At 39.6% G+C, this 22,596-nt stretch overlaps 1 protein-coding gene across 1 annotated transcript in view; it reads left to right on the top strand.

Moving 5' to 3' along the window:
- Positions 1-22,596, top strand: part of MMRN1 (multimerin 1) — a 104,798-nt gene that overhangs the window by 59,196 nt on the left and 23,006 nt on the right. Inside the window, exons 2-3 of the mRNA XM_075201755.1 lie at positions 21,385-21,504; positions 22,146-22,252. Coding sequence (XP_075057856.1) covers positions 21,385-21,504; positions 22,146-22,252 — 227 coding nt within the window. The remainder of the gene's footprint in view (positions 1-21,384; positions 21,505-22,145; positions 22,253-22,596) is intronic.

The raw sequence follows: 22,596 nt of genomic DNA, 5'->3' as shown, positions 1-22,596 counted from the left end.
AAAAGTTAAATAGACATAAGCACTCCCAGAAGCCAATAATAAACATTAAACATATATAATAATTAATAAATATAAAAATCACAGTGAACATTTGTAGACAGTCAGAAAATATTATATCAATATTGGACAAGTGCATACTTGCCAACTCTCCCGGATTGTCCGGGAGACTCCCGCATTTTGCGAGAGTCTCCCGGACGAGTGTGGCAATCTCCCTGATAGGAAGGGGGAAAAATTCATTTTACGCCCCCGCTGTAAAATGACGCGATTTGCGTCATTCCATCACGGGGGCGGGGCCAAAATGACGCGATTTCGCAGCCCCGCCCCCTGCACACCCACGTCCCAGCCGGCATCTCCCGGAAAAAGAAAAAAAAATGTTGGCAAGTATGGACAAGTGGTTATAAGTTGAGCTTGTATCATTTTTTTTCCATAGAAGAATTGTATAACTTCTAATTAGTATGCTAATACATTCCCTCATGTTATATGATTACCTTTGTTATATTAGCAGCTGTTTTAAATATTTTATCTCGAGGTGATTTATCTGTTTTAACATTTTATCTGTAACAAGTATCACTTAGGGAAAACACATTTTCCAGTGAAGCATTTATAAATTTGGATTGCCAATTCTTGGGGGCATGACAATTGTTTACCCAATTATAAAGTTCACCAAAATGCTATCAGATTTGTTGTCCACATAAGTTGTAAGTAAACTAAAGATGATCAAATTATATGAAATAGTTTGAAATTCAATCTTGTTTGCGGGATGATAGTTACTTTTTCGCCTGTTTCATTTAAGTTTCAAGTCTGAGTTTGCAGCTCGCCGTTCAAACAAAACATGTTAAAATAAAGTATAAAATGTTACCTGTTCGAGCTTAAATGGACACATTTTATAGTTTTTTTTAACAGTGTTTACTTTTGAACAAGTGACACCAGTGTGGTGGAGTTTAAAGATCAAGTTCGTAATTTGAGTTCACCGTTCTCAGGGAAAATCATAAAAAATAATATAAATTCTATTCATTTAAGCTGAAATAAGCTTGAACATGTTAAAACCTGCTCGTACGTGATGGAACCAATTTGCCTTGATCCAATTTAACCTTAACCTGTTTAACCTATCTAAAGTTTGAGAATTTATTGCAAAATTTTGAACTATAGAGCCAATATGGACAAACGGATTCAAAAAAATACTTTGAAACAAATTCAACCATCTCTAAAGTAAACCAATGAAACAATACTTATAGATTTCCTATGGAGCCTAGTGGTGGAATGTTACACCCTTGGCCTATCCCGTATACAGCAGGCAATGCCCAATCTGCTCAATTCCCTAAGAACGAACAAAACTGTGAACCCCTGCAGTCACCTCCATCTTGACATGCTGAGCCATGCACCATACTTACCAACTCCCGGAAACTTGTTTCCGGGTGAGGGGGCGTGACTGGAGGGCGGGAGGGGGCGGGATGAGGCCAAATTGCATCATTTTGGCCCCGCCCCCCGTGAAACCGTAATTTATGTCCCGAGGCGGGGCCAAAATGCCGTGATTGGCCTCGCCCCGCCCCCTCCCGCCCTCCAAAATGGCGTGATTCACAGAGAATCTCGATGAGATTGGGATGCGGGAGAAATGCCAGCTCGCCCGGGAGACTGACCCGAATTTCGGGAGTCTCCCGGACTTTCCGGGAGAGTTGGCAAGTATGCCATGCACTTACCTGTAGAACTGGGCACATTTGCACAAAAATAGGCACATGATATCACAAAACAGTATTTGTGATAAGTGACCCATTTTTTCACTTACTGGGTCTTTAAAAAGACCAAATGTCCCTTTCACACCACAATTTGAAAAATGTCCAAAACTCTTCAGTTTCTAATTTTTTCAATATTTAATCCTATTCTTTTTATCAGTATGTGCTGTAAACTTCAGTCAGTTACTGTATCAAAAAGAAAGAATCTTTGCAGAGTTAAATTAATACAGTTTATATTATTTTTTATGTTTTTTTTAAGATCTTTACTGATGATGACCTGTGGCAGCAGCAGTTCACTTGGGCCTTTCCATACATGTATGGTCCACATTGGCATTTGCATACATTTATAAAGATGGCCTTACAGCATGAAAATTATTTGTTTGTCTGTGGAGGAATGAAAACGATAGGACCCCTTGCAACTCAGGGGGAGATAGGTTTAGTTGATTAGATGAATTCACAAAACTAACACAACACAAAAGATATTCACAAAACTAAACTGAGTAATTGGGGCCAGGAGTCATTAGCTCGGATTCAGGTAACAAGCCTGGCTTTATTTCAAGCAAATTCTATTTAACAGAAAAGAGTAGCAACCACAATAGAATGGACTGAGATAATACAAGGTATTCAAAGTCAGAACATCATCAACTAAGGGAAGATTCAACTAGGGTAAATTACTGTATACGTGCCATTACCAAGTGGCAGTTAACAATCTAAAATAGTGTAAGTTTCTTTTTTACCCAACAAATCAAGAAACTCCAGTATCTTTAATAAAGGAAGTCTTTTATAGCTACAATCTCTCTTAGATCATGTAAATCTTGTAGGTAACAAGTGAGAATGTAGATATAAAAGTATATATGTTGCAGTGAAAACTAACAAGTTACAATGAAGCACTGCACACTAATTACAGATATTTATACTTGCATCACCTTTCCAAATCCATCTCGATTGCCCATTTAAAGTCTTACCTTATAATCAACATTCCTTTTAACTTATACTATCTTTACATTAACATGAACATCGGTGTCATCTAGTGGTATCAAAAGATATTGCAACTTTAACTTATTCAAGGTGGATTCATATTGGGTTTATCTTCCTTACAGAAGAACAATTATAGACATCACCGAGAGACTCAAAAGCTGGTTCATACCCATACATAACCTTTATGCACATGCACTAACCATTGTCATACATACCCTTCACACACCTTAACTCTAAGGGGGCCTGGGACTGCCTATTCTGCGTTACTGGTCTGTTGCCTTGCTTGTTTGCCACTGAGAAAGTAATTATTTAAACTGCAGTTCTAAAGGGACTATTCCCAGGGATTTCTAATTACTCAGTGAGATTTACCTTTTCCTAATCCGTGGCCAATTAAAGAAAGCATTAGTGTTTTTAAACCCAGTAGTACTGTTTCCCTGTTTGATTTTTCGGTCTGTATCTGTGATCTTGCCTTGTTACTTTTACTATTGTTACCTATGTACCTAAACAACTATTCCTTTACTATGTCTCTGCTTGATTAGCCTTTTACTGACTTAGCCTTGCGTTGCCACTTGCGTGTTCTTTGGATTCATTGAACTGTGGCAATTGGACTTCTCTGATCCATCAGATTCTACTCTGACCCATCAGGTGATTGCATTGGCGCAAAACCTGTACTATTCAATTATACAAGTTCTTCAATATCAAGTTCAGGATCTTACTGCCCATTTCTACAACTAGGCCAATCAAATCCATCTTTTACAACTGTAAGAACTTACCTGCTCTACGCTTCTGATCACAGCACTCACTTGTTTACTTCCTGTTTGGTGCTGAAATCATGTGACTCTGTTTGAAACTCCCGGCACTATATAAAATCCACTCTGTCACACTGTCTGTGTCAGAGCAACAAGTTGCTAACCCCTGCTTCTGGCTTCCGCTGTGCTTTCTTGTTCTCGGCTACTAGTGAATTTCTCCTGGCATGTCTGACTATGTTTTCTGGATTAACCCTTGTGCTGCTTTTTGCAGTGTGTATCCGACCTGGCTTGTTTTCTGACCTCGCTTACTGTATTCTCCTTGGCACCACGCACTTCAGTATGTATCCGACCCGGCTTTGTTCACTGACCCCACTTGCTGGATTGTCCTCAGCTCCATGTACCTCAGAGCGTATTTGACCCAGCTTGTTATATTGATCTGTACCTCTGTACCTGCCTGTGTTTATCCAACTGCATCCACCCATCCAGGACTGCCAAGAGGAATTTGGGGAACCGGTACAGCAACTTTTTGCCCCCCTCCACAGATGATAAGTAAGGGAGCTGTGTCACGGGCACTAGGAGTCTTTACCCAGGGATCACCAGGTGGTAGGCTTACCAGAGCAACGTAGGTGGTAATAGGGTACTCTGGTAGCAGGGTGATCACGGAACAGTAAATAGCAGATGATGAGATGCTCAGGAAAGTCTATGACTAGCAACACTGGTAATATGGAGGTGGTAGTACACGAGGAACTGTATGGACAAGGACACGTGAAGGTAGTCAGTGGTCTGCGATAGCAAGTTGTACCACTGCTATAGTGAGGAGGAATGTCCAACAGAAACGAGGAGGTGATGAGAGTCAGCGGTCTGCGGATAGCAAGTTGTACCGCTGTCTGAGTGAAGGAATGGAATCCAAGTGGAGGTATCCGGGGAGTCAGTGGTCTGCGATAGCAAGTTGTACCACTGCTATGTGAGAGGATACTGGAACAGGTGAAACTGAAAACAGGGATCAGTGGTCTGCTACTAGCAAGTTGTACCACTGAATATATATGTGAGGAGGTGCACGGGGAGAGACTGCAACACAGGGTAAACACGGCACCTTAACACGAGCCACAGTAATATGCACAATATAGATATATGAATGACTGAACAGCACTGCAAATATGGAAAGTCTCTTGAAGTAATCCGGAACAAGATAGTACAGTCAATGATGGCAACCGACTCAGCGGATAGCAGACTCCAGAGGAGAACCAACACAGTCCAGCAAGATATGCAATACACCAGCACAGTCAATGAGAAGTATGCATACCGTGGTTCAGAAGCAGGCAGTCAGGCAGGAGTGCAGCGATACCTGAGCGGCAGGAGGCCGGCAGGATGAGAAGTCCCTGGATGGATGAAGCAGAGGTCTAGTAGGTGCAGCGCACAGGTAAGTAAACCAACAGGGACACGAATCCACAGGAATCGGTAGAACACGGAACTGGACTCTTGGCGGACCCAGGAGGATGGTGATGATCTAGCAGCAGGATAGCAGATGAGACACGAATCCAATGCTGACAGGCGGGTAGAGACCAGCGGGACACAGGAAGGTGTGGAGAGCGGATCAGCAACAGATGGATGATTAGCGCTGGCAGCAGGAGCAGGACTCTGCGGACACACGGAGGTAACCAGTAGCAACCAGCAGGTGCAAATAGCGATGGAACACGGGTGAGCAGAGTAGACCAGGAGCTGTTGATCACGGGAGTAGCAAATGGCAATAATAGCAGCAGTCTCGAGGAAACACGGGAGAGATGAGATGAAGACTGCAGCGCACAGAGGTAGCGGATAGGAATCAGCTCACAGTCACGATGTTGAAACACAGACGAGTTGCAAGCTGGGGTCTGTAGTGCACGGAGGCAGCGGGTAGGACTCAGCTAACAGTCACGATGTTGAAACACAGACGAGTTGCAAGCTGGGGTCTGTAGTGCACGGAGGCAGCGGGTAGGACTCAGCTAACAGTCACGATGTTGGAACACAGACGAGTTGCAAGCTGGAGACTGTAGTGCACGGAGGCAGCGGATAGGAATCAGCTCACAGTCTTGATGATGAACAGGTGAGTAGATGTGGAGAGTGGCTGAAGTGCACGGAGGTAGCGGATAGGAATCAGCAAACAGTCACAATGATATGAGATAGAGTTGAAGTGGTTTAGAAGACTGTAGTGCACGGAGGCAGCGGATAGGAATCAGCTAACAGTCACGATGATACACTTGATGGTAGAAGTGGTATGGGAACCACAGTAGTAGAAGTGGTTTGGAAACCACAGCGGTAGAAGTAGTTTGGAAACCACAGGAATCAGCAGCGCTGAATAAACGAGGAAACACCTTCAGAGACTCATGGAGAATGAGACTCCAAGATCAGGCAACGTGGTGTTGACCACAGGTGCTTAATATAGGGAGTGTTGCCTGATCTGCCAATTAAGTTAAAGGGACATACACTGAAGGGTAGAAAAGGGCTGCGCATGCGCAGACCCTCAGGATGGAGGACGGCCACGGTTCCTAAATGTCCGGGAAGAGGCACTCACGGTCCGGTGAGTGACAAGCTGTATGCCACTGTGCAGAGGCAGCGGCAAAGGGGCATAGTCACGTGTTGGGGGCATGGTCAACACGGGGCATGGTTGCACTTCTTTAGGCATGGTATATTGAGGTAGAATCAATTGCTGGCGATGTGACAGGGTTAACCTGAAACAAATAATATGAGGGGTGGTACTGGAAAGACCAATAGGTGTCAATCTGACACCCTGGCCCAGAGCTGGAGTAAGGCTCTGGGGGGCCTGGGGAACTTTAGACAGGGGGCCCTTATGATTTAACATGGTTATCATTTTAGACAAATTTTATACAATACACAGGCAATACTATGTGCACTATTGTTAAGTGTACGCAGCTCTGCCTTCACGAGCAGTACACCGTGAAGCAGGACATACCTTCCAACTGTCCTTGTAGTCAGACCAAATCCTGACTAAGCGAGACAGTCACCCAAATTCGGGACTGTCCACTAGATTCAGGAAAGTTGGTAGACTGTCCTGCTCTCTCCTACCTGTTCTTGTCACTTTCACCACCTGTAGCTGCTTGTGTCTTTAGCTCAGTTGCTGCTTGTCTTGATCCTGGAATGTTGGATGCCCTATTTGGAAAAAAACGGGTAAATGAGATTTAGAAAACTCCATCCTGGTGTTAAATCAGTAGCACCCACGTTTTATAATTATGCCTCCCATCATCCCCAACAATAAAATAATAATATTCACATTTAATACATAGACTTATTTCCCTTCAACCAGCCCCAACATTAAATTAATAGTATTCACATTTAATATATAAACCTATTTCTCTCCCTCCCAACAGCCCCAGCAAAAAATTAAATAGCATTTAACTTTAACAAATATAACCATTTCCCAAAACCATCCCGGCATTAAATTATTCATATTCAAATGTAATAAATAGCCCTCCTCCCAAAATATTCAATTAATAGCCCCAAACCACCCCAGCATTAAATTAAAGGTCCCGTCACCTCACCTTAAATTAATAGCCCCCCTATTGAATTAAATATCCTCACCAATAAATTAAATTGCCCCATCATCACTCCACAAATAAAATAGCACCCATTAAATAATTATCCCCCACCTGCACTCCACCATTAAATAGCCTACCTCCCACACTATATTAAGACCCACCCTTCCTTCACATATTATATTAACATACTGCCCCCCTCACACACACTATATTAGCATAACACACATAGGGGAGAATTAAATTTGGCCGCGCTCAATACGGCCTTAATTTTATTACCGTTATTACAGTAATTTTTAACCCTGATTTCTGCTTGCGGCTCCCTGAGCTGCAAGCAAAAACCAGTGTTAAAGATGACCGTATTAACAGTAATAGTGCGCAGGCCACGTTACTTTTGACTGTAACGCGGCCAATTGAATTCCATACACTATATTAACATGCTGCCCACACACATACATTATATTAGCATACTGCCCACACACACACTATATTAACATAACACACACTATGTTAACATACTACACACACACACACACACTATACTAACATACTGCTCGAACATCACACTATCTTAACATAACACACACTATATTAACTATATACTCGTTATAAATTTGAATTATTTTTTTTTAACAATGGAGCTTCAGAGGGCCCCTGGGCCCCCTAGGCTAAACCCGGGCCCTGGTAAATTGTAGCCCCCCCTCTCAGCGCCCCTGCATCCATCTACCCTCTATCACCTCATGGGGCTACCCTGAGGACCGCGGACTCCCGGCAGCAACATCCATCCAACTTTGCGGCTGCACTTGGTGAAGACCGGGGTCCTTTAGACTCCAGACCTCAGGGAGGTATGCGCCAATCCTGATTGATAGTTGCCCTCAATGACCATAATATCAACAGCAGATTCAGGATTTGCATGCTCATTCTGACTCTCTTGGGTCTCCAACATCAAAGAAGCACAGTGCCATAACAGAGGATTCCTATACTAGCGCGGGTTACCTTTCCAACTACAATCTTCCCAATTCCACCCCAAAACAGATAAGGTGGTTTGGATAATTTCTAATTTCATTGTTCACCGATTAGGCTATGGCTTGGGCGTGCACCTTATTTGACTAAGACAGAACTAAACTAGAAAATCTGGATGATTCCATTGGTGAAATGAATTCACTTTTCTATGATTGAAATGGTTGGGCCACAACTGAAGCCATCTTAACAGCTGAAACACATGATGGCACAGTAAACTGTTGCACTGTACATTTTAACATTAAAACAAACTAACTAGGATTCATCCCTATTTATTACTACCAATGATAATTAAGGACAGTACACATACAATTTCAGCTACATCAATAATTGATAATAGTGTGGGAGGCATCTTTATGGACAACTTTACAAGAGATAACCATATCCTGTCCAGACAGGGGTCGGCATGGGCACTCTGACCGTTCTGCGGCTATATATCCCCATACGCAGCAATCTGTGATGCACTGTGTGTTCTAACACCTTTTGATCATAGCCAGCATTAACTTTTTAAGCAATTTGTGGGACTGGACCAGACGGCTAGCCTGCACTCCCCATGCACATCAACGAGCCTTGGGCACCCATGATCCTGTCCACGGTTCACCGGTTGTCCTTTCTTAGACCACTTTTGTTAGGTATTAACCACTGCATACTGGGAACACACCACAAGACCTGCCAGTTTGGAGATGCTCTGATCCAGTTGTCTAGCCATCACAATTTGTCCCTTGTCAAAGTCACTCAGATCCTTACGCTTGCCCATTTTTCCTACTTCCAACACATTAACTTCAATAACTGACTGCTTATTTACTGCCTAATATATTGCACCCCTAGACAGGTGCCATTGTAATGAGATAATCAGTGTTATTCACTTCACTTCTCAGTGGTTTAACGTTGTGGCTGATCAGGGTATATCCCTTCTATCACTGGGAAACTTACAGCCTTACAAAAGAAACAAGATATGCTCCATGCAACACTCCAAGAAGCTCAGCCATGCTATACAAAGGCAGCTGACAGACACTGCAGGAATTTGCCTGATTACCATGTTGGAAATTTGGCTGTCCACAGTGAACATGAAATTAACAATCCTTCAAAATTGGGTTAAAAGTTTATTGGCTTATCTTTGAGATCGTGGCACAAATAAATCTGGGGACTTTTTGCTTAAAAAACTCTGAATCTAAAATGATACATCTAGTTTTTCACTCGGCTCTATTGAAACTTTCGGGAGAATCCATTTTCTGGTAGCTCAATTCCTGCCCCCGACCCAGCAAGGGGGGATGTAAAAGATGAGTATGTGGTGGAACAAATTCTTGATTCAAAAATGTTTCAAGATGCAGTACTTGGTACTATAGGTGGGTTACACCCATAGGTGAGATTTTGGGAGAATGAAATAAATACATATGTTTCCTAGATTGATTTGAGAATCCCATTGTTAACCTAACAAAACTGGAAGAATGGAGTTCAGAGGACATCCATCATCATTATTATCATCATAAGCTATTTATATAGTGCCACAGAGAACTCACTCACATCAGTCCCTGCTCCATTGGAACTTACAGTTTAAATTCTTTAACATACACACACAGACCAAGAGAGACTAAGATCAATTTAATAGCAGCTAATTAGCCCACTAGTATGTTTTGGAAGTGTGAGAGAAGACCAGAGGAATCCCACGCAAACACTAGGAGAACAAACAAACTCCACACAGATAAGGCCTCATGACCCCAGTGATGTTAGGCAGAGGTGCTAACCACTAAGCCACCGTGCTTCAATCAAGAAGAGGAAATCATATCAGGGACTGCAGATCTTGAGAATCTATTATCAGAGTTTTCTAATTACTCAATGAGCTTTCTCAGTTTTTAATCAGTGACCAAGCAGAGGAAACTCTAGGCATTTTAATCCCATCAGCTACCTGTTTCCCTTGCCTGCTCACTGTAATCTTGGCTTGCTTCTTCTATTATTGCTACTTGTGTTACCTTGTTACCTGTGTACCAAAGCAGCTTGTCATGGACTACAGCTCTGCTTGATTACCCATGTACAGACTTTGACTTGTTTAACAATGTTCCACTCTTGTATGCGCTGTACTTGGCATGTTCCTGATTTTTTCCACTCTGGCAAATGGTTTCCTTTTGTTATACCTGATCCGCTACTTACAACTAATACCATATTTGTTATCTGCACCAATTGTAGTACCTTTTAGAGTGCTTGTCATACTACTAAAATCACTCTCATTGCTAGACCATCTTTTGGGTGAAGCTGGAGGAGATAATATTTCCTCTCCCTGTTGTAAATATTTTAAGTCAAATCAAGGCAAAACAAGGATGTTGAGTAGCAGCCAGTCCTTTGTATGAGGAGTCCATGACATCATATCTTGGGACATGATTCTGTACTGACCAAAGTGGATTAAACATAGAGAGAATGACCAGGAAGCTCCAACTAATGTGTACAAAATCATCCACTATCCATCTGTTTAGAAGCTATGATTATAATTTATAGATTGGACTAGGAAGCTAATTATCCTATACGTCATGTCAATCTTTTACACCACTATTTATTGTAGCTTTTTTCTAATGCTAACCAAGGAAGGGCTAATTCTAGACATTTTTAGAGAATTTTAAAAATAATGTGTCACTTTTCAGTAGAGATGCAAGAAGTTTGAATGTTAACAGTATATTTGTGGACTAAGTAATAGTAATGAGAGTAATAAGACATATCAGCATATGAAGAATCAAGGGAAGCCCCATATAATATCAGGATATCAATGAATCACAAGAAACAACAGAACTGTTACCTTTACTGGAATATATTTTTAGTAATACGATTGAAACAATGCAACTTTTACTTGTATCAGAATGATTAGTGCTAACACTTAATATTTAACAATGAGAGGAACCACATGTTTTCTCAGGGGTTTTTGTGAAACCGTAGAATAATAATCTGTTACTTAATTGTTCTGCTAATTACAAATATATATTAAAATACCCTGGGAAAAATATAATATTTGATACTGTGTGTTTATGCATGATATAAAAATTGTAATAACCATATCATAATTTTAGTTACTTTATTTACAAATATGGTAAAATAGTTCCACAGGGTTTTTCTCTAACCATATATTATATGGTTTCTTCTGTTCCTAAGTGTATCTCAACAGAAGTACTATATTATACCATAGTACTTTATACTATAGTATATATTTATTTTGATTTTTTTCTTTTTAGAAAGTATTCAAATCACCTATTCAATCCTACAGAGGAGAGGGCTGACAAGGGGACAGCAGGACAGTAGGCTGCTCTTGTTTTTGCAAAATGAAGGCCAGCAGTCAGCTACAGTTGTGGTCAACATTATTGGCACCCCCAAATTTTAAGTACAATGTACCATGTACAATATCTCCTAAATAAAGTAGTGAAACAACTTTGGTCTATAGAGACTCATGTTTGGCACAGAAAATGCTAAAAAATAACAGAACATGATAAAACAAAAAGCAATAGTAGAAAAAAACTACAAAAACTGAGAAAAGAATTCAATGACACAATTATTGGCACCCTTTCGAGCAATTCAAATCAATTTGAAAACAAGAGCTAGATTAGATTCAAATGTGATAAAGTAGAAATTAGAGACACCTGTGATAAATTGGCAGAGCTTACAAGGCTAGAATTAACCAATGAATGAGTCAATAGCTTTAATGTTTAAAAAGGCCACTTTTTATTCCGTTACTTTGTCACAATGGACAAGAGAGACAAGAAACCTCTCTGAGAGCATCATAAGTGCTATTATCACCAAACACAACACCCCTAAGGGGTACAAGGCCATCTCCAAAGACTTTGGCATCCTTGTTTTAAGAGTGTGCAAAGTTATTAAGAAAGTTGCTACTCATAGAACCTGGACATGGGGAAAAGAGGAAAATCAAAAAAAGAAATGATTGAAGGTTGGATTAAACACCATGTAAAACATCCAAAAAGCTGAAGGATGACCTGGAACAATCTGGCGTGATGGTTTCACCCCATACCATACACCACACACTAAACCAAGAAACAAGGCCAGATTAACCTGAGGTCTAACTGGGATACAGCCCAAGGGCCTTGGGCATCTGGGGGGTCCTTAAAACTATTGAGCCTGTCACTGCTCACCCCCCACCCCCCTGCTGCTCTTACCTATGACTTTTCTTTTCTGCACTCTCACAAGTTCTCCTCAGTAAGGAGAGTACTGCACGCCGCGGGGAGTTGAGTGACGGAAGAACAGAGTAGAGGATGGTAGATGGAAGCCTCATTTGGAAGAACCCTCCATTAGCCGGGGGCCTCCATTCCCTTAATCCGGCCCTGCCAAGAAGGGCTTTATGGGAAAAGGCCAAGGAAAAAAAGACGTAAAAAGGAACAACTGATATTTGCCAAAATGTACCTAGACAAACCACAATCCATCTGGGCAAATGTTCTGTGAACAGACAGAACCAAAATAGAGCTCTTTGGCAATGCAGACCAGCAATATGTTTATAGGCGACAAAACGAAGCTTTTAAGGAGAAGAACACCCTACCTACGGTTAAACATGGTGGAGGATCCATAATGTTGTGGGGCTGCTTTGCCATAGCATGTTGGAGCAAAATGTACTACCCAGTTTAAAAAAACTAGGTTTGGGTCAAAGAACATGGGTCCGCAGGCACGATAAATACCCAAAACACACATCCAAGAGCTCAAAAGAATAGTTAAAAAGGAAAAAATTTGACTATTTCAAACTGCCCAGCAATGAGTCCTGATCCCAATCCAATTGAAATCTTTGGAGAATGCTGAAAGCTGCCATTGGGAGAAGGAATCCTGCAATCATTCAAAAGCTTCAGCAAATTGCAATGGAAGAGAAGGAGACATTACCAACAGACAGGTGCAAGAAGATTATAGACGGCTACAAGAATCACTTGGAGGCAGTCATTGTTGCCAAAGGGTGTACAACTAAATATTAAGGAAGGGTGCCTTTAATACTGTCCAGGTGATATTTTATATTTCATCTTTGAGATTTCTAGATGTAAGTTGAAACAGAATGTTGTTTTGGTCCATAACTTTGGACATCCTATTAAAATATTCTTATGATACGAAGTTGGTATATTTCCATTTATTTCTGAAGATATTGTACAGGTTATACAAAGAAAATCAATGGGCAATAATGTATAACTAGAACTGTGTGTGTCTGTTTATTTGGTCTCATTGGTCACAGAACAGAGGGGTCCAAAGTTATCTTGCATGAGGAGATGGCAGCTGTTCTTAGAACATAATGCTACCACTCTCCATAATCATATATTGTTTGGGTGCTTGCCCACAGATCTCTCACATATGGTTCAAGTTCTAACAATATTAGAAGTAACTGAAGCACAGTGCAAAATTGCCATGGGTTATTAATTCAAGTTAGAAGAAAGCAATTATGCATTTTGCTTCTTATCTAATTTGCCATCAATTTATAAAAGTAAATTGCTAATTGATTGCTATGGGGTTGTGCAACAAATGTCCTTTCTGACTTTCTAAATAATCCCTACCACTGAAATATTTCTTACTATTTGTATAATTTGTTCTTCTTGACAGATAAAAGAAAGATATTTAGTATGTTGCAGTCTTATATATTTTTTTCATGGTAAAATCTAATATTTTCTTAAATAGAACTTTTTATTAAAATCATGGTATTTCCATGTAAAACAAATGCCATTTTTGGGGGGAGCTAATAGCAGATAGTGTCATAGCACTTTTCTTGATGAATTGACCAGAACACGTAGTGGCAAGACAATCTGTTTTGGCACTCAAGGAAAAATGTGTCTCCCATCTATGAACCTTATTTATTATACTGACTTTTATGAGTCACACATTATACCCAGCAGTGCCCCCATGCACTCAACCCAACACCTTCACAATATGGCAGTGCAGTGAACATGTGCAAAGCCTCATCCTGTGATCAGTGTAAATAAAGAACCCATTCTCCGCTGTCTAATGTGCAATACAAAAGCAGTTCTTTGGTAACTAGTGTAAAATACAAACCCAAAGCCCCTTGCCTACTAGCTAGTATACAATATGATGATTCCCTGGGTTGGGTACGACATGGGAGCTATGAAAATGTTGCCTCGACATTGCCGCTTTAAATTTCTATTGAAAGATGTCGCACTTCTCCAATCGGAATCACTTGTTGTCAGCATGGTGCTCCCAATGAAGATCTCCAGTGTCGGGTTGAAGGTAAGTCTGTTTATTTTCCAATCGATTTTTCATAATTTCAGATTATCTTTGTAGGGCTTCTCCATGTCGGAATAGTGGTAATCATAAAAAAGATTACCACTGGTTCATTATCATGTCACAGTTAAAATATTGACATTGTGACTGTCGACAGGTTGCAATGTCAGCAGTTACAATGTTGACAGAAAGCATTAAATTTAAAGTGGCAATGCCAGCACTGACGCCAGCAGTACATAATAAAAAAATAAACACTCAACCCCCATCCACCAGCACTACCGCTGGCCGTACATAATAAAAAAAAAAATAAACAACTGACCCCCCACCCCGCTGGCACTACCGCCGGAACTATTTTAAAAAACAAAACAAAAGACAGTAAATAAATAAATAGTCAGAGCCCACCCCTTTCCCCAAACAGCTTAACCTGATGACAGCAGGACTCTTCCCACACTCCTGGACGATGGGTGTGGGGTAATAGTAATTTAATTAGTGTTAAACACCATCTTGTCTGTTTGGGGGCAGGAGTGCACGCTATTTTTGAAATTTATTAGCTGCTGTTTTATTTTTATTTTTTTAAGGGCAGCACGGTGGCGAAGTGGTCAGCACTTCTGCCTAACAGCGCTGGGGTCATAAGTTCAATTCCCAACCATGGCCGGGTGATCAGTGTAAATAAAGAACCCGTTCTCTGCTGTCTAATGTGCAATACAAAAGTTGTTCTTTGGTAACTAGTGTAAAATACAAACCCAAAGCCCCTTGCCTTCTAGCTAGTATACAATATGATGATTTCCTGGGTTGGGTACGACATGGGGACTATGAAAATGTTGCCCTTCAGGAAGGCAACACCATACTGATGACAATCTAAATGGAGTTTGTATGTTCTCCCCGTGTTTGCGTCTGTTTCCTCCGGGTGCTCCGGTTTCATCCCACACTCCAAAAACATATTAGCAGGTTAATTGGCTGCTATTAAAAAAATTGACCCTAGTCTCTCTTTCTCTGTGTGTGTGTGTGTGTGTGTGTGTGTGTGTGTGTGTGTTAGGGAATTTAGACTGTAAGCTCCAATGGGGCAGGGACTGATGTGAGTGAGTTCTCTGTACAGCGCTGCGGAATCAGTGGCGCTATATAAATAAATGATGATTATGATGAGTCCTCAGTTCACATGCAGGCACCCAGTGGTGTGTGGCTCCAGCATGTCTACTAAAGGAAAATGCTACTCAGTTGGACACCTGATGTTGGTGTATAGACGCAACGTCCTGCAGGCAGATTACACAACTAACAGTACACAAACATAAGGCACTTTTACATAATGGTAGCAGAGTGTGCAAACCCACCTGGCAACATTTAAGAATACATACATAGTTAACACAACACTATCCAAGCAATGTAAAATATAGTTTAGTCGAGAAGAGGTGTCCAGCATTCTAAACCCCTATTCTCAGTGTCTTTACACCCCCATCTTGTCACAGCCAGTAAGAAAATTGCCGAATCAATTCCTTGTTTGTCAATGTTATACTGAGCATATTACCTGGTGGATGATGTAACATATAGATCCATCCCAGGTGGTAAGAGTACAACATAGCTTATTTTCTGGTGGCCAGGTCTACAATACAGAGCCCAGTGCATGATGGCCAAATATACAATATTGAGCCCAGGTACCAGGTAAACATTATGTAGCCCAGCCCTGGTGACCAAGTATACTATATAGAAACTGGTGGCCAACTGTTATATGCCAAAGCACCTAATGACCAAATGTATGATATACAGCCCAGTCCTTGGTTGTCAAGTGTTCAATATGTATAGCTCAATCTCTGGTTGCCAATGTAACATATAGTATAGTCTGTGACATCCAAGCATGCACTACGAACTCTCTTATTTTGGCTGATAGCAACTTCATTTTGTATTCCCCGCTGTACTCCAGCAGCCAATCATAGTTCAATGAAAGGCATGAAACTGAATGTTGTCTCTGACCCAGAGAAAATATTTAGTGACTGCTGGATCATGATGTTGCACTTATATAGGCTGAGTGAAATAAGTTTAGCTGTCACTGAGCACTTTGGCAGGCTGTTGACAGCAGTGTGAGTTTTACATTGGGGAGCCTTAAACATGGGGGAGGAAGCTGTGTCCTATTTCTTTGTCTCTCCCACTTCTGGCTTGGCCTGCACCTGGCTAAATGGCACTTTTCTTTTAATTTTTATGGATGTTAAAAAAAAATTCCAGCAAACAAATAGCATGGCATCATATATAAATAAATTGACATTTTAGAGAAATAAGGTTCTCTATACAGGATAAGTTAAAGTTTATGTTTTATCATAATTTACAGAAAAAAAATTCAATATTCCTATATTGTAAAGACAGTATTTATTGTTGGACACATTTCATTAAGGTTAGTACTTGTTTTACCTTTGATGACAATGTATAAGTCAGTGGATGGAGATAGAATGGTAAATGCCCAATGTGTGTAAGTGCAAGTAATTGGCAACGATTGCCTGTCCCATCACAGTTTTACTTTTATTAGTGATAGATGTCATCATGTTAATCAGCGAGGCTATTAACCTACCTCAATACTGCTCTACATTTGATATGTGGCTGATGGATGTCGGTGGATAGACAACAGGCAGAACTTACACTGGAACATTGTAGCAGCTCACTGTCATCATATGCTTGGCTTATGAGGAGGGTAGTACATTTATCCAGATTGTTGGCCACTGTGACTACAACCAAGCTATAAGGCGACAAGAATTAGGCAGTAGGACAGATGGTCGTTAGAGAAGGTGGTCAATGTATTGTATTTTAGATCTTTGATATTGGAAAAAAAGAGCAGGAAAAATGTGAATCCAAACTACTTCTCTAGTGGCACAACTGCATTAGTTTCTCATTCAAGAGCATATAAAGATGTATCCCCAATTCCCAGTCTTTGAACCTGCCCCAATAAAGGGGCCTACTTTAAAGTCGTGCTTGCTAAGGAGGTAATTTATAAATGTAACACAACCACTCTGCAGAGCAAATATAGCTTTGAAGTTTCTGTGGGCATTGATTTACGCTATGCACATTAGAAGGTCACCTTTGTAGACAAGCAGATGTCTGCAGACATTTGGGAGTTGCAGGCTTTCCTTGCAAGATACGGAATACTTCCATCTAAGCACCTTGTGTTTAGATGGGACAGAAACAAGATTTGATTTTGTGGAGCGAGATTAGTGTATCGGCATAAAGGGTTATATAAAGTGCTCATCAGGGAAATACTGTGGTATGCTCTAGCAGATTGGAAGGAGTCTGCATCAGAATACGTAACTGGAATATGCTGCTGTAATAAACTGGAACCATTCAAGGAGAACTCAACCCTGACACCTACAATCAGGCACACGGAGCTGAAACCTACTACTAGAAACTCAGAAGTTGTAACACACGAAAACTTAGAACATGATAAGCTAGAATTGGAAGCAGGAACTCAGAACTTAGAACTGACATCAGGGGGTAAATGTATGAATCTCCGGATTCTTCATCTCCGGCATGTTCAGCCTCTTCAGCGCTTAAGTTTAAAGCGGCGCTGCATTGTAAAGGGAAGTTTCCCTTTACAATGCAGCACCGCTTTAAATTTAAGCGCTGAAGAGGCTGAACACGCCGGAGATGAAGAATCCGGAGATTCATACATTTACCCCCAGGAGTTGAGAAAACAGGAATGTCACATGCCTGGAACCAACACACAGATTCATAGTGCTGGTTCTAATAAGTGTGAAGTCGCCCTGATTTTGCTAGTACCAGCACTAGGGTTAAGCTGTTTGGGGAGGGGCAGCGCTTTCTTTAAAAAATGTATGTTTTAATCCTTTGTGTGCCACCGACAGGCGGGTATGGTGGCCTTACACTTAATGTAGACATAATGACTGTCGACATTACTACTGTCGACAACCACGATGTCTACATTTTAAGCATGTTAACAGAATGAATCTGTCGACCTTTATCCTGTCACCATTTTAGTGTCGAGAGGATAAACGTCAACAGATCCACCACATGAAATTCATATGCAATCCCTATTGTGTGAGTTTTGACCAGAGAAAGCACAATGTTTACTTGGTGTATATTCATTATTCCTGCTTAAACCATTTTAAAATTATTTAAACAACCTACACCAGTTATATGAAACCGTGTTCGATAGATTAATAGGTTTATTTTGAAATTGGTCCATTAAAAAATGCATAACTGTTATTGGAGATGTACTACACCAAAAACATGCAATTTATTCGTATTTTACGTTTTCCACATTTGCTAAAACTAAAATCCATTGAGTTGACAAACTCTGAAATAAAACATACATGCGCAATTACAGTGCTTTCAAACACTGTTCATTTATAAGCTCAAGCAGTGCTTTATTCATTCAACAATGAAATTTAGTCACATCGAAAATTTAGTCATATCATACATAAAAGATATCAAGATGTTGATAGTTAACTTCTGCTTTAAGATTTTAAAGAAAACTGCGTTCCGCAATTTGGTCTCCATCGTTGATAATTTAGTTTCGAGTGACAGGTGGCAGGTGCACTACAGACAAAGGGCTGTCTGGATTCCCAATATTCTAGCATGTAACAGTAACATGATTTGTTAATAATGAATGTAATGATACTGTCTACCAAGAGATAAGACAGAATACCGAATTAGAATGAAATCATTATACCAGTATATTTGATGATGCCCTCCTGAATAATTTAACAGTTCTAATGGAATTAATTTTGCAAAGCCTTGGGGTATCGTCCTATTAGAAATCACTCACATGAAGAAAATTACTTTCAAAGTTAGATTTAGATTTCTTTCAAGCTAAATTGTTTTTTCATTTCTTTTGTAGTTGTCAGAAAAAAACTGCATTGCTTTTCCCGTTTCTCACCTATACCTTTGTAAAAGCCTGTAAATGTATGAGACATTTATAGATTGTTGAGTTTTTTATCTGTCTGGTAATGTCCATTTAAAAAGACCTCAGTTTTGTTGCTCTTAATTTCTGCTTGGGACCATTGTAATTCAGTAAATCAGCAGCTTAGAAATATATTTTTAAGAAACTTTTGTCAGTATCTCAATCTATCTAATAATGGAAAAAAACAATAATTGTATAATTGGTAGCTATACAATCAGATAGTACAATGCAATTATATATGTGTTATTTGTCACCATTGTGTCTACTTTTACTTGTCCTTCATTGGTCCTGATGTGTTTGCTCAAGTGATTTTTTGCATCTTTCTGTTCGCAGGACTTCAAAGGTGTAAAAGTCTAGTTCAAAACACTGCCGACATTCCCATTTGGACCTGACTTGCCCTTTTATTAAACTTTCTTCAATTTCTCACAAAGTATTCTCATTCAGGGGGTAAATTTATCAAGCTGCGAGTTTCAAAATATGGAGATGTTGCCTATAGTAACCAATCAAATTCTAGCTGTCATTGTGTAGAATGTACTAAATAAATGAAAACTAGAATCTGATTGGTGGCTATTAGGCAACAACTTCACTTTTTCAAATCCGCAGCTTGATAAATTTAGCCCAAGGTCTTAAATTGCTTATAAAAACAATTGGATGTTGGGGCTGCTTTATTTAAAATGTAATATTTTTTATTTTTAATATCAAACACTAATACCTTCCTGTAGCATACTTTACACCTAGTTTGAGCAAATGTAACTCTATTCATAAGACTCTCTGCAAAGTGATATTAAAAGTAATGACTATTATGTGAACAAAAAGATCTGCCAAGTCTACATAATTACTAGAGATGAGTGAACCACCTGTGGTTTAGTTTGTTAATATATGCTGTAATGTAATATTGTGCTGTTTTGTTCCGATATTATTATTTATGTTATGTTATAGCATATATTCTGCAAATTAGAACGGCATGCGTCCACAAAACAAGCTGCATATGCTCATTACTTTATTTTAGCAAGATTTTTTTTTTTAGTACATGAGAAGAAAATACAAGGAGAGACATGGTTGCTGTATTCAAGAGGATTATTTTATTTTAGTCTGACTTATAAAAACAAATGTAAAAAAAATTGGGTGTAAGCGTATCTGATATATGCCGGATGTAAACCTAGAGTAAATGTTACTGGTGCAGAGCTTCATGCATCTTGATAGTCATTCAACTTTGCAAATTCGCACAACGGCTTTTTTTGAAAACGCATTTTACAGCTGCATTTTTTTACCCAAATCCTTTCAAACTCAGCATCAGTCCCAAAATACTTATCATGATTAACTTTACAGACCAGCATATATAAGTGTTGCCATACAGCCTTGATGTTGACCATTTCATTCATATCTTGATAAATTTCCCAGATTATATGTGTGCTTAGAGGTAGTTATTTCTAGATGGACGTATGTGTCATTCCATGAAGAAGACACAATCTTCTGGGGAATTCTGCCTTCTGTGTCTGGTGTCACATTATGACAGGGGGGACCCCACACCAATCTCTCTTTATAGTGTGATCAGACCAGCCTTACATAGTCTGGGGCTGGTTGCTCCCCTGCATTAGTGGTAACCAACCCAAGATATAGCACTAGTACTGGTTGTTAGGAGGGGATACTTGTTGTTTTCTCCATATATTTATTCTAATAAAATGTGACTAGTAAATATACGTGCTGATGATCACCTTCATCACGCGTATCTTTACACTAGGCGTTTAGAAACCATAAAAGATATGCCACCTAAGAGGCATATTGGAAAATTAGACCAAGTTTAACTAGGCAACATCTCCAGAGTGCACGTTACATTTCCGTGTGCCTGCCCCTACTGTACTGAACTTACGCCTTCCCAGCCCGATCCACCTCTCCAGGGGGTAAATGTATCAAGCTGAGAGTTTTCCGGCGGGTTTAAAATGCCAATCAGATTCTAGCTATCATTTATTTAGTGCATTCTACAAAATGATAGCTAGAATCTGATTGGTTGCTATAGGCAACATCTCCACTTTTCAAACCCGCCGGAAAACTCTCAGCTTGATACATTTACCCCCAGATGTCTAACACTATCAGCTAAAATTACAAGCATACCTCTAATTTCCCAGCTACAAAATGCAGCTGATAACCAGCCACACAAAAAAATCATTTCTAAGCCTACATCAAATACTTCAAAGACAAGTGCTTATTCCCCAATTGATATGAATGTATATATACCAAAATGTGTGTGTTCAAATATGGTTATGCTTATATATACTTTCATTATATCACAGAAATTGGTGTGCCTATGTCCATACAAGACTCTTACCGACTGTTGTAATGGATAATGTGGATACGTACGTGTCAAGTGGAGCAAATCCATGTGCCTGGAATACTGGAGCATGTTCAATGAGGTATGTGTTTAATATTCAAAGGGCCAGAGCTTTATAAAATATAATCTGGTTCTTGTGAAAATTGCTTATAAGGGTTCTACAAACTGTTTAGCCGTATAAGTAAGAAAAGGTGACTCCATATCTCTGATCAGTGCCGTAAACAGAAAAAAGTTTGACTCTAATATGAATAATCATTCTGGACAGGTAAATTCACGGACCATTAAATAAGAAGTCTTGCAGTCATTTATTCACAGCCATGGACATAGGGGACAGTTTCCAAAGTAGTATAATAGTGCAGATACAAATTAATGAACACATCAAATCCCTGGTAGCTATTTTTCTGTTTAAATAGCACACATTAAAGTGAGGACGAAATAATTATATGTCATATGTCTAGTGATTAATAAAAAATATAATAATGCATTTCACTGTATGTCTTTTTATATGAACTTATTTTGGAGAATGAACACATTCACAGTTTTTTCTTCTTTCTTCCATTTAGCTATTAATGTTACAGTTTTAGTGAGTTTAGACTTTAAATGGGCATTCAAATAAAATAAAATACTCTTAATATTATGCTGGCTGACATTTAGTTTGCTATAATCTAAAACAGAGTTTACTGTTGTCACACTCACCTATTGTATGTCGTTAAAATCATTCAGGAATCGACTGATCTCACAACCGATTTATAGAATGAAGCATAAAATAGTGACCTCTTTGGAATGGAAATGCTGCCCAGGATACAGTGGAGAACAGTGCAAAGCCACAGGTCTGTTTTTCTGTGTATATATATATATATATATATATATATATATATACTATTCTAATATACTATGAATTGTATACATTGTACTAGTATTACTATCGTAAAAGTTTTTAGTGTTCTTGGTTCAAACACAAATGTATATAGAAAGTGATTTCAATGGAGAATTTTGCAATGAGCTACATTTTCTGCTATGACGATACATGCTTATCTCCACAGGGATAACTTTTTAAACTTAAATATATCAGGTCATTTTACAAATAACTTACCAGACTGTGATTACTTTAAATGACATTTATCTAAAAATATGACAGGGTTTAAACTACATTATGCTGAAATATAACTATGTA

This window comes from Mixophyes fleayi, chromosome 1 (assembly GCF_038048845.1).
Source record: "Mixophyes fleayi isolate aMixFle1 chromosome 1, aMixFle1.hap1, whole genome shotgun sequence".
Classification (NCBI taxonomy): Eukaryota; Metazoa; Chordata; class Amphibia; order Anura; family Limnodynastidae; genus Mixophyes; species Mixophyes fleayi.
Note: the sequence above shows the minus strand (reverse complement) of the source record. Positions and strands in the feature narration are given on the sequence as shown.